At 34.5% G+C, this 13,495-nt stretch overlaps 1 protein-coding gene across 1 annotated transcript in view; it reads left to right on the forward strand.

Annotated features, from left to right (window-relative positions):
• Positions 1 to 10,948, forward strand: part of LOC137656697 (low-density lipoprotein receptor class A domain-containing protein 3-like) — a 41,538-nt gene extending 30,590 nt beyond the window's left edge. Inside the window, exon 8 of the mRNA XM_068390903.1 lies at positions 1,407 to 10,948. Within this exon, the coding sequence (XP_068247004.1) occupies positions 1,407 to 1,655 (249 nt within the window). The 3' untranslated portion in view covers positions 1,656 to 10,948. The remainder of the gene's footprint in view (positions 1 to 1,406) is intronic.
• Positions 10,949 to 13,495: the final 2,547 nt, after the last annotated feature.

A 13,495-nucleotide genomic window follows, 5' to 3' on the forward strand; every position in this document is an offset into this window, starting at 1 on the left:
GCTCCATGTGTGCCAATATACACCCTGTCGGCCATGTGTTGGAACAACTTTTGTACCCTCTTTCACATTTCCTACTTAAACAGTTTACTGCTGCTTTCCTGAACGCAGTACTGCTGTATTCCATGTTGAGATGACACCTCTCGAGGTCTTCACAGCAAACTGCCATGGGAAGGTGATAGAGGTGCCATGGCCCCATACATGCAAGCATGGGGTTGACACTCCCTCTTCCCCTCAATTAAGAGAGGAACAGTACGTGGCACTTTTTCTATCTCTGCCTTGATCAGTGCTAGAGATCTTTCTCTCTTTGATGATTGCTGGCCTGATCCATCGTCAGCCTCGAATATTTTTCAGGTTCTGTCGATGGGTAAGAACGCTCGTTTTTGCCTCACAGGTATTGGACCAAGGCCTGGTACCAACAGAAGCAGAGAGCCCTGAGTCTGAGTGTTCTTTTAGAAATTTTTGCACTTAATCGTGAGTGTAATGAACTTGGTGAAGCAAACTTGGTGTTGCCTTCAGTTAGGACCAAGGTCATCAATCAGCACTTTGATGCTCTTTAAGGGTTGAGGGCTTCTCTTGAGCTGCTATAGTTAGACCGTTCTGGGAATAAAAAAAACAACCATTTTGGTTCTAGGGGGACTCCCTACTCACCAATATTTGAGTTAAACAATTTTAAAGGACAAGAGGTTTCTATATGTGTAGGAGCCTGTAACACGTTTAAAACTTCATACCTCAACCACCCCTCTCAGTCCTGAGCCATAGGTCAAAAGTAAAGTGTCTTTGACAGGATAGTGGACGGAGCTACTTTCCCTTGCTCACCACTTGTTGCTAATTACTTCGTTAACAATTTTAACTGGTGTACCAGCTCTGCTGGAGTCATTCTCTATTTTAAAGGATTCTAATTTCTATAGCTAGGAAAAGTACAAATTACTTTTTCAATTTTTCATTGCGTAAAGTGAGTAAAAAAAATATTTTTATAACTTACAAGTACAGTATAGGAAATCTTCAGAATTTTCAGTGTACAGTACTGAGCAGTGACTACTTTTATGTAAGTTTTTAGCTAACACATGTAAGTGTGATACATGTACAGTACTTTAAACTTCTTGTCGAGTTTTGATACTAAAATGTTTTTTCCGCAGTATGTGACAGGAAGGGAATACTTTCCTGTTCAAAAATTCTTAGATTGGTGAATTTTAGTTTATAGCAAAATATTAATTCATCTTTGTACTTAGGTCGAAAATGTTTTCAAATTTTTACTTTATAGGTGTTTGTTATATAATTTAAGCTATTATAAAGTGATTACTTTGAAGTTGGAATAAATTGGAATTTTCTTATAAGATATCTCCTGTTGGTTTGAAATCTATGTATTACTGTTCTCATTTTTAACTAAATGAGCATTGTTTTTCTAGGTTGTAGGCGCACCACCACCTCCTTATTCTTCTCGGGATGACTTAGCAGCTGGTTCTTCCAACGATGGTTCCTCATTGTCCCTCCTGTCGCCACTTTTAAACAATGGTAACATCAACAACAATGGAGACATAAACGGCAACAGCACATCTCACGTCTCAGTGCTGTATGATCGCAACCTCGCCCATGCCGCCGCGGCCTCCTCATCGTCACATCAGTGTTCAGTTTCCCAAAATCGAATGAATAAGTAGGGTTAGTGCTTATATTGATGCTATTAGTAAGTATTTCATAAGACAACTTTTTTGTATTATTATGAAGCAGCATATGTGCTCATACAGTTGGACTGGGATTTGAGGAAACTTTGCTTTCAGAAATTGCTTTGTAAAGAAAAATAGAGGTTTTAAAAATTCCAAGAGGGAAGTGTAAGTATGTTTGTATGAGCAGAATGTGAATTCCTAAACTGTCTTCACTGAGGATTGAAAAAAAAAAACTTTTAAATACTGTTGTTTCCTAAATTGACATTTATCTCATGTATCATGACAGATAATGCACTTTTCAGAGAAATGCATAATCCAAATAACAAAGCACATATGCAGGTTAAAGTTTGCTAGACAATTGCTCATGGAATTTACATATTTTATGTTGAGGTTGAATCTTGGTTGATTTTATTTTTACGGTACAGTGATATTCTTTGTGGCATTTTCACTATACAGGTACAAGAATTTTTTCCAGTGTTGAATATTTATTGGGTCTCATCCATTAAGGTATTCTCACCCTTTTTCTGGTGTTGATTTACTTCTGGGGTCAACTTCAAATTATTAAAGCAGCTCTTTGTACAGACCTTGACTTTGATAGCTGTAAAATTGCCATTTATTCAGGAAATTTTTACTTGCCTATATTTTTTTCGACAGCTATCATGGTAAGTGAAGACCACAAAGGATACTGTATTGTTTGTTGTATAATACTGAACTGGGGAGGAAACTTTTACACAAATTTAAGGTGAACAAGGTAGCTGTCAAAAGTGTGTGATGGCTGCTAGTAGGTAAGTGATACAATTTCTTGAGATGCAATAGGATTGTATGTTTTTTTTATTATAAGAACCCAAGTTTATTATTTTTTTTGATTCATTAACAAAGAAAATTAACTTAAGAAATAAACCAGGTGCTTAGGATTAATTGATTTTGAATGAAACAAACTCTAATACTCTTGATTATGATGGACTTTATATCATCTGTCTTAGAGTTCCCTTGAAAAGTTTGGTATAACTAAAGGGCTTCCTCAACTTATCCTTATTTTTGTCTGCAATAACAATCTTGACTATATAAAGAACAATCCCATTCTTAAAGATGAGGATAGATAAGACCTTTTTCTACTGCACAGCTAATCTTGGTATTTTGTTGGAAATGCAGACCACTTGAAATACCCTTGATTTAATCTTTGCGAGGATTACCGTGTGTGTCAGAGGGATTGAAACTGGATTCGGTTTCATTCTCTTTGACGATGGAGACATTCTCATAAAGGTCGAGGGATTCAAGTGCAACATCACTCGTTACTATGGCACAAATTGGGGAAAGTGTTGCTGGATATACTCGCATACAGGATTGATGAAATTTAGGCTAGTAAGAATAGGCTACACACTAATACAAGTAATTTAGAATGAAAATTTACACTTTGACAGTATATGAAAGAAAGCTAGCATAGCATAAATTGATGCACAATAAACTTAGCTTAGGCCAGGTGAGTTAAGTACCATGGATTGTAACCTATGGAAATTTATGTTACTACTCTTTTATTTAGTTTATGTATGCTACGCTATTAAATATTCATTAATGGAAGAATTATTTGATAAACAAATTACTAGTCTACTAGATATCTATGCCAAATATTCATAGACTATGCTACTAAGAATATTCAATAATGGAAACTTATAATGAATTTTTACTTAGTCGCTGTGTCATAATTAATAATCATGTTCAACGTAGCTATAACTTACAAACAATTGAAAAACATGATTAATATGTTATTGTAAACAGATTGTTCAACTACTAAGTTACAGCAATTTATCAGAATATCTGCAGTTGTCATGACAACATATGGCATTGTTTGATTTCGGTATAGACAAATATAACAAGACTTTTATATATTACTGGCTATAGGTTTGGTATTTTTGATAGGTATGAAGTTATTTTAAATTATCTTTACAGATCCTCTTAAATTTGGAGAGTTGTTTAAAAAACTCCTTTCAACTTTTAAGAGTGAATTGATGAAAATATTTTCAACTTTTACAGGTGAAATTTCTTATCGGGGGATTTTGAGGAGGGAGAAGTCTAATTGGAAAGGGATCTCTGGTACTGATATCACTTGCCTCAGTTTTAATACCGACACCCTTTAGGGGTGAGCGAACTGGATATATTCCTAGCATTCCATGCAACTTTTTTCTCTGGTATATTTAGCAGTATTTATACCTTTGAAATGGTGCTTTAAGGAGCATTTCACCGGGCGACACAGGTCCCTCGCCCAGAAATAGATTTTTCCTTCGTCAAAATCCCTTATTTATCATAAAAAATCTGTATAAAACTAAAACTTTCTTTTTATTGTTTTATTGCAAATGACATTGTTTTATACATAGTGTACTACCCATTAGTACTGAACTCTTTTAGTCCATTAGACTATAAAGTTATTTTTACTCTAATGTTCGTGTGCAAAGTTTTTGCTAGTTGTTATAAACCCATCTTTTGATAGAAAAGTATGTACCTGATTATCTAATTTTCCAGCTCAAAATACTCTAGATAAGCAACGATAGTGCATAGTCAGAATTTCTATTAAGATTTAATACACATGAAAAAGGGTCTGCATTTATCCTCTATTATGATCTTGTTAAAACCTCCTGAAAAAAATGAAACAGTTTAGGAAGCCCTTGCTAGGATGAGGGTAAATTGTACTCAAAACTTTGCTGGTGAAATTGGAGGAATATTTTTATTTTTAAGGAAAGTCTGAGATTTCATAGGAGTGTATATTAAGAAAGGCCAAGGTTTCAGCAAGATATTTTGAGGTAGGATGTGGTTGGGTGTGTACATAGACAGCAAATTGTATGTTGACCATATGTACTGGAAGCTCTGTCTTCTCAATCTTACTCTGGGGTTAAAGGTGTCATTACTAAGAAATGTTAAAAGTAATATACTGTAACTGGCATTAACGCACACTACAATCACTCGAGTTGCATAATAGGTTGTGAAATATATAGTTAGTGTACAGTCGTTATAGTACTGTAATTGAAATTCATTTGGTGCTGAAAGGTTGAAATTTAAAAACCAGTGGATGTGAATGATGAGATAGTTGGTATAAGATTTACTTCATGTACTCAGGTTGGTTGCTATATTTTAGGTAATTGCTATTTAAGGTATATAAATGCCAAGTTTATGAATGAATATCAAGCTGAGTTTTCTGTTCTAAATTGTAAGGGCATTTAGATTAAATGTTCCCTTTATGGGGATACATGTGAAATGAACTCTCTCTACTCTCCTCTGCCCCTTGTAATTTTTGCTGATCTGCTTCCATTCATTCCTAATTCCCTCTCTTTACATGTCCACACCATCTGTTTTAGATATTATACTTTGTTATTTGCAAAGGGTTGATCAGTCTTTGTATTTCTTGTTTTAGACTTATTTTACATCAATTTATTTAAAGTTTTGTGATGAACACTTGAAAGTAAAAAGATGAAATGATTTGTGTTTAAAAAGGCATGTTTTCAGTTGCTATGTAATTAATGACACACTGCGAGTATCAGTGATTAAGTAGCTTCCCAAATAATGTACATTATTTGCAAATCTACTGTAGATCTTACAGTTAATTTTGCAATTCATTTCATTATCAGGAGGCAGAGTTATTCTTTTTGTTATGAGGGTGTTATACTCGTAGTTTTAAGGATTTTTCAACTGATACGCATCGCTTAATTCATTCAGCCGTTCCATCTTTGCTAATGATATGGTAATTGTTATTAAAATGCTATTATAAGGTTGATGAAACTCCTGCTTATGCTTTGTTATATACCCTTTCAGATAGCATTACAATTGTCATTTGTGTCCTTACAGACATTCTTGGAGAGTGGAGGGAAATTTTTTCATGTTTTCAACTGAATGTTTCTTCAGTTTAATCAAGGATAGAAAAGTATAACGTTTAATGTATTTTAAAAAGCAAATATGAGGAATCTGTGTTCAGAATAGTAGTAGTTACTTAGGGTAAACTGTATATGAGTATTGTCATACATGTGCTACAAAGAATATTGCTAACATTTACTGTCAAGAATTGTTATTAATGGTGTATAGCCATCATACACCACCATCTTCTGAATGAGATATCATTTTATGTATGTGTATGTCTCAAAGTACTTGTGTCATAAATATAAACAGTGTGGTTTTTATGTAAACCATAATGTAAGTTTAGCCATGCAAAGAAAAAATACCCCAAAAAATGCTATGAAACAACACAGTTGCTGTAATCATTCATGTACCATAGCTGCTTGGAGGGTCATTGACTCCATAGATCTCTTAGGCTCCCTTTCCTGCTTGTATACCAGTGAGTGAGTAATCTGTCAAGTATGGTAGCAGTCCATCTGAATGTTAACCCTTTTACCCCCAGGCTCTTTGGAAATTTCCAACCCTTAACCCCCAAGGGGTTATTTTTTTCCCAGCACATTTTGCAGTATATTTTTTTTTAAATCGCTCTAACAGCCTTAAATTTTGTCATAGAGAGGTCAGGTTGGTCTCATTCTCTTGGAAAATGCCTGAATTTTTTCAAAAAATTATCAAAAAATTTTTATAGCATTTTTTTGCAAGGACGTACTGGTATGTCCATGGGGGTAAAGGGATGGGTTTTGTGAAACGTACCAGTACGTCCTTAGGGGGTAAAAGGGTTAACACTGAGTATGAACTTCAGCTCTGAGGCATTGCTTTAGCTAAGAAATATGCACAGGAAACTAAGTATACAACCCCCGTATGTTGGACATGTCACGGAAAGTATATTTTGTAAAAAACTGAGTAGGATTTTGTGGGCATTCTGTGCATGGAATGTTGTGCTGATTTATGTATTCATATTATGAGATTGTGGTAAAACTAATTCATGTATCTTATAGGTTAAGCATCCAATTTGACGTGAGGATCCTATCGTCTAAAGGAGTCTCATAACATATTTTGTGATGTTCTGATGAAGCATCTTTGCATTTGAGGAAATTTTGTAATACTGTGCTCTAAGCTGTGTATATTATGTGTATTAAGGTAGCCTGATGCTTCATTTTGAGTCAGCCAGGCCTTCCTAAAGAGGGGTTTACCAACACCTAACAAACGTTTTGTTATTGAGGATTTATTGAGACTAGGAAGTGCTTCAGGTTTACAGAACAGTTAAAGCATCTTTGTTCATTGATGTGCCAAGCATACTTGATTGTCATTTGTGTGCCGTAGAAGAGGCAGTGTAGTAGCCTACCAAAGTCCATCCAATGTTGCAGCTAGATTTCATCCGTATGATTGGGTTGCGGAAGTCGTATTAGCCATCAGTATCTGTGTGGCTTTATGATAGATATATTCCTTGTATGTTTGAGATTTTTTATTGGTCGTCAAATGTACAGAAATTTTCTGCTGTGAGCAGCCATGTTTGTATCATCAAAATGAACGATACAAATTTTTCCAAGTCGGTATTTTGGAGCCCCCATACTTCAAGTGCTGTTTTTGCTCCAGTAAAAAAAAAAATACCTTTTTTGACAAGTAAAATATAGAAATATTTGAAGTATTTTACTCATCTTCATCATTATGTCACTATCTAGTGGTTACTAAGCCACTGTCTCTACCAGATTGATAATTATCTGTTGTTAAAGGTTATTGAGGAAGGTGCATAGCATCAGTCGAGTATCAGTTTCGACTTTATTACCCAACCCTTAAAATTTGAATGAGGATTATGAACTTACTTATTCTGTACAGTATGTAACGTTTGAGTTCTTATTTTCATAGGTTTCAGAATTAGAAGTTGATAGCAATTTGTAGGATATGCTTATAAAAGAATGAATTAAAACCAAGAAACTATAAATGAAAAAGCAACTTTTTTGTTATAACTGTTGAACCTGACCTAAGTAGCATAGTTCTTAACCTTTATCTATTACTATATTCCATATTGATTATGTTAATTATTTTTAACCTTCCCTGATGTACATATTGCTTCTCTTAAAGCTGGCTAAACATTGACGTCTACTCTATAACCGAAAAATCTCCCATTTTCTTTCTTTGTAATAACCCTTTCCCTCAATAGGGGTATTGAAATTGTATGACGTATGGGCAGTACTCGCTTATGGATAAGCCATATCTCCTTTGTCTTCCAGTCGTCTTGTCGATGCATGCAAAAGTAGTCGCTCTACCCTCGCTCCAGATTGTGATTTTGTGATTTAGAAAGTTATTTATAAACAACTCATTAATTAAGTAAAGTTGAATCTCTTCTGATTAAGGTACATATTTAAACTAGCTGTTTAGATTTCCTATATCTTTACATCTCCATCTACCCCTCATCATGATCTCATGGAGATGGTTTGGGCATGCTCTTCACACTCTCCAAGAGAGATTAGTTCACCAAACATTCAGCTGGGCTCCACAAGGCACTAGAAGAGTGGGAAGACCCAGGCCTACATGGCTGAGGGTTATGAAGTGCAAAGTAGGAGATGATGAATGGAGAAGTATAGAATTAAAAGCTCAAGATAGAGATGACTGGCGAAATCTAACCGAGGCCCTTTGCGTCAATAGGCGTAGGAGGAGATGAGGATACTTTACATCACTGTCCCATCTCCATCGAAGTGTGGGGAGGTTCATAGAGCTAAATGTACATACATACATACATATACCAAAGGCACTTCCCCCAATTTTGGGGGGTAGCTGACATCAACAATGAAACAAAACAAAAAAGGGGACCTCTACTCTCTACGTTCCTTCAGCTTAACCAGGGACTCAGCCAAGTTCAGCTGGTACTGCTAGGGTGCCACAGCCCAACCTCCCACATTATCCACCACAGATGAAGCTTCATAATGCTGAATCCCCTACTGCTGCTATCTCCTCGGTCATCTAAGGCACCGGAGGAAGCAGCAGGGCCTACCGGAACTGCGTCACAATCGCTCGCCATTCATTCCTATTTCTAGCACGCTCTCTTGCCTCTCTCACATCTATCCTCCTATCACCCAGAGCTTTCTTCACACCATCCATCCACCCTAAATGTAATTTTCATAATAAGATCATCTACATGCCTACCCCCTCCCATTGACTTGTTATGTCATGAGACTATTGAACTACTGTAGTTCCGACTTTGAGACTGAAAGACAAAGAGGATGCGGCTCAGTACCCACCTAGAGGGGCAGAGCTTGTAATTACAATTAAAGAAAACAAGATTTTTAAAATTTTAGGATAGACATCAACATGTAGTTAGCTTAGAGAGAAGCCATAATGACATCAGGTGAGTACAGAAACAAATTTTATCAAAATTCGAATTTTGATTATTTTACTGGTCAGGCAGGAATAGTTCAAAAGTTTTAATTTGGTAAAATAAATTTACTTTTATAATTTTGTTGAAGGACAGTTAGATATGTTTGACCCTCCTTAAAGATTTGTGCACTTCCTGGGAGCCATGGACTTTATTCTTTTAGAATAATAGACATGAAATATCTTGAAGTTCAACTATTTTTACTATGAAACTGAAAGGATTTTCTTTATTTATTCTCTTGGAGGTACACTTAATTTTCACATATATTTCTTAACTGTATGAGTTAATAAATTATATTTATCATTATACTGTAAATCATTTTCAGGTTAAAGGTTCAAATATTCAAAACTGTTCATCAGAAGTTATAGCAATTTATACACTTATAGATAATGAATGCCCATAGAAAATCTGTTTTCCTTTACCAATTGTTAGGTAAATGTTAAGAAATCATTTCAAAGCAGACATTACAATTTGGTTCCATTTTTACATGGTGGAAATGTCATATTTACATGAATTTTTTTTTTTTTTGGCAATTGTGTTTTGTTTCCTTAAGGTTGCAAAGGTGTCCAGAAATTGCTTTCCTAGCCATCTGAGGGGCAGCTGCAAATTACTCTGCAAATTACTGACAATTCTGTAAAATATTTATTGCACAAGAGAAGTTTTGAAAATTACTGGAAAATTAATACTGTGCTTATGAAAATTAGATGTGTGTAACTTCTCATATTTTCTCTTTTAATTCCCGTGCTTGTGATTTAAACATTGGGACAGTTGTGATCAATCCTAATAATGGTTTTATTTTCGTTTCATATTCTTTGTAAGAAAAGCTGAGAATTTTGTATATTCAAGATACTGTAACTCAATTATTATGTTAACCATTGAGAAATAATGTCATTGTTACTATTAACTTGAACTTATGTTAGCCTTCAACTATAGTTTCGTTAACCTGAATGCTTTTTAATTTACAAATTGATCTTTTCATTCAAATCAGTATTGTCAGTGTTCTGCCTAACACTGTATTGAGCACTTTTCATTCCATAAAATTGCTCAAAATTAGCCATCAATTGTTCAAAGTTCTCCAATATATCCCAAGGTGAAATACCTGGAAAGTATGACTCCTTTACATCCTTCTTATGAGAGTAATAGATTATTCAGTGAAACTTCAGTAGATTTACAAATAAATAACTGTTCTCATGGAAATTTGTGAAGTCATAATATCTGTATAAAATAACATACCACAACGTGACTGTCTCAAAGACAAACTTGTTTTTCAATCAAGGGACTCTCAAATTATTAATTTGTTGATACTCATATGAATATACAATAGATATCTTTTATGTTAAATTATAAATAACTAGGATTTTCATAACTTGGAGGTATGAATTTAATTACTATGACAAACCATTTGCCAACACTGATTTAAAAACAAAGTCTTTAGTTTTATTTAAGAGATATACCATGAAGTAAATTTTGAAGGAAATAGAAATATATTTTAGCCATTTCCTTGTGCACTTTCACCTTCATCTTGTACTGTCTTGTCTTTCTGGTACTTTTTTTAATGCTGTCTTTCATAATAGAGCTACTTATTATTTCCCCGTAGGTTTGTACGCTTTCTGAAATTAGTAAAATGCTAGCAAATGGGCATTAAAATGCTTTAGGAAAAATATATTCTGGTAAATGGGCATTAAAGTGTAAGTGAAAACTATTTTCCATTATCCCTTTGTGTATTTTTATGATTTTATAAAAATTAAGATAAGTAGAAATCCTAAGACCACCATTAAAGTTGCAGGATTTATTGATAGATTAGAATAAAGTACAGCGTTATTTAATTTACTCTGACATGTAAAATCTTTATTCTTTTTTTAAGTTTCATATGAAATCATTATTGATTAACATTTATTTATACCAGCCTGGTGCTTGGTTAACCCATAACAAATATGGTTGTGCTAATGACAGGAATATAATCTGTAAAGTTTCCAGTCATTGAAAGTCTTCCCTATTCTTATGTAAATAACAGGTCCTTTAAATTACCTTTTTTTTTTTTAGTAAAAGGCAACATTACTGAAGCAAAATTATCCAGTGCTTAACTATTAATCCAAGGAAGTATTCTAGTGCAGGTATGTTTTTGAAGTGCTTCTAGAGGTTGTTTGAATGTAATATTGTGCACTGGCTTCCTTCTTTAATGTGGTGGGCTCTTATTTTTTTTGCCAAATTAGTGGTTGTGTGCAGAACAGAACTTCTGCTCATTTCAATTAGATATTCAAGTTTGGAGATCTTGTGTCACAAACATAAAAAATGTGTGGTATTTTCGATTTGACTGTGGAGAGGAAGGAACTTCGATTATGGCAGGATTTTATCTTGAACAGTGGAGATTTTGAATGCAATATTCAAAAACTCCTTACAACCTGTAACATCATACCCTTCCATCAATATCCAAATCTAGAACTTCTCTTTGAAAGTCATTTACATGTCATCTCCAGAAGATGTGAACATTCCAGTTAGCTGATGATCATAACTTATATTGGAAAAGAAATCTGACTATGTTTATTTAGCTTCTCAACCTTGGATTTGGTTATGGACCAAAGGTAATTATTTTACCTTTTGCATTACAAGAACTATACTGTATAACTATATATTCAAAGTACTGTAGAACATAAGGTATTGTGCACAAGTGTGCGTTCGCATAAACAAGGGTTATATTTTATTAGCAAGTAAGGACTTTGTTGAAATTTTTCATTAGGTTTTTATATGTTTTCAGGAGTTACTAAGAAGTACAGTATTATATATTTAGCAGCCTTGTGCCAAATTATTGACAAATTGCAACTACATGGCATTAGAATACGTGTTGTATGTAAATAAATCATTCTGTTGTTTTGTGATAATTGTCCATTTTGTTTTACTAATATTGAAATACATATATGATTTAGTATTTGGTATCTTTAGTCCATGATTTTAGCTATTCCAGAGATTTAGATGTTTGTAACTTGAGGATAGTTCTTTACCTTTGAAATGGAACTATTTTTAAAATCTTGTTTAAAAAGAATGGCAATATGTGAATTTAGAACTAGAATTTAATTTTGTAAACTAGGAAAAATAGAAATAATAAAGAATTCCAAAGCTTGTCTGTAAAGAAGAGAAATCACCAAATTATGCAGTTTAATGACTACTAATTTTGCAGTGAAAATATGCAGCGCTAGGTCCATTCTGCATTTACACATGAAAGTGAATACTTGGAAAGATGACATTAATATTCAAGATTTTTACAATTGATATTTGTCCAAAGTTCTTCTTTTTTTACATGAAACTCTAAGGGATTTAATATTTATTGAGAAATAAAAAAAAAATAAGTGAATCTAATCCCATAGATAATAGATGCATCTTGTAAAAGAGGAAAGGTTATTTGTAGATTCCAGGAATCCACTAATGAAATTATTCATGTGCATTTTACACGTCATATGGGATCCTGTTGGTAGTTTGAGCATAATGTGCAGTCTACTGTACTGTACACACTGCTAAAACTTTTCAGGTAGCATCCCCTTGGATCCTTGGTTTGCCTTCTGCCTTTTAGTTCATGTCCTTTTTCACTTTCTATCCAACTTGCTAGAAATAGGAATGAATGGCGAGCGATTGTGACGCAGTTCCGGTAGGCCCTGCTGCTTCCTCCGGTGCCTTAGATGACTGCGGAGGTAGCAGCAGTAGGGGATTCAGCATTATGAAGCTTCATCTGTGGTGGATAATGTGGGAGGTTGGGCTGTGGCACCCTAGCAGTACCAGCTGAACTCGGTTGAGTCCCTGGTCAGGCTGAAGGAACGTAGAGAGTAGAGGTCCCCTTTTTGTTTTGTTTCATTGTTGGTGTCGGCTACCCCCCAAAATTGGGGGAAGTGCCTTGGTATATGGATGGATGGATCCAACTTGTTTAGCTTTGTATTGGCCTAGCTTTTTAATCTCCTTAAGATATGTTCTTTAGGCTAGTTCTCTAAGAAGAAAAATAGAGTAAGAATCAATGATAAAAACTCTTCTACTGGGGGATTACTAGAATAATTTCTTCTTCGGGGTTTGCTTGAGATTCTCTACGTAAATTATATGAATCTCATTACTCTTATCTTTTGCTTTCCCTTATATTTCATTATATCTCTTAATTAAATTCAGATTACTGTACCTATATATCTAGTTATAAAGGTAAATCTCCTGTTCATAACCATGTAATATTCATTCCTTTTAGCTCTATTAGTAAAACTTGGTACATTACACTATAGTCCATTTTTTTTAGCTATGCATATTTGCACCGACTCGCAGCGGTGCCCTTTTAGCTCGGAAAAGTTTCCGGATCGCTGATTTGTTGGACAAGATAATTATAACCAATCAGCGATCAGGAAACTTTTCCGAGCTAAAAGGGCATCGCTGCGAGTCGGTGCAAATATGCATCGCTGAAAGAAATGGACTATAGATAGTACAGCGCAGGATTGTGTCAGACATGTAGAACAGATGTGGATTGTCAGTAACCAGCTCTAGATTGACATATTTCATTGGTAAACATGACTTCGTGACTGTGAGCTAGGAATGTAGCTATGTTATTTCTGTAGGTCTG

The sequence above is a fragment of the Palaemon carinicauda genome, chromosome 17, assembly GCF_036898095.1.
Source record: "Palaemon carinicauda isolate YSFRI2023 chromosome 17, ASM3689809v2, whole genome shotgun sequence".
In the NCBI taxonomy this organism is placed as follows: Eukaryota; Metazoa; Arthropoda; class Malacostraca; order Decapoda; family Palaemonidae; genus Palaemon; species Palaemon carinicauda.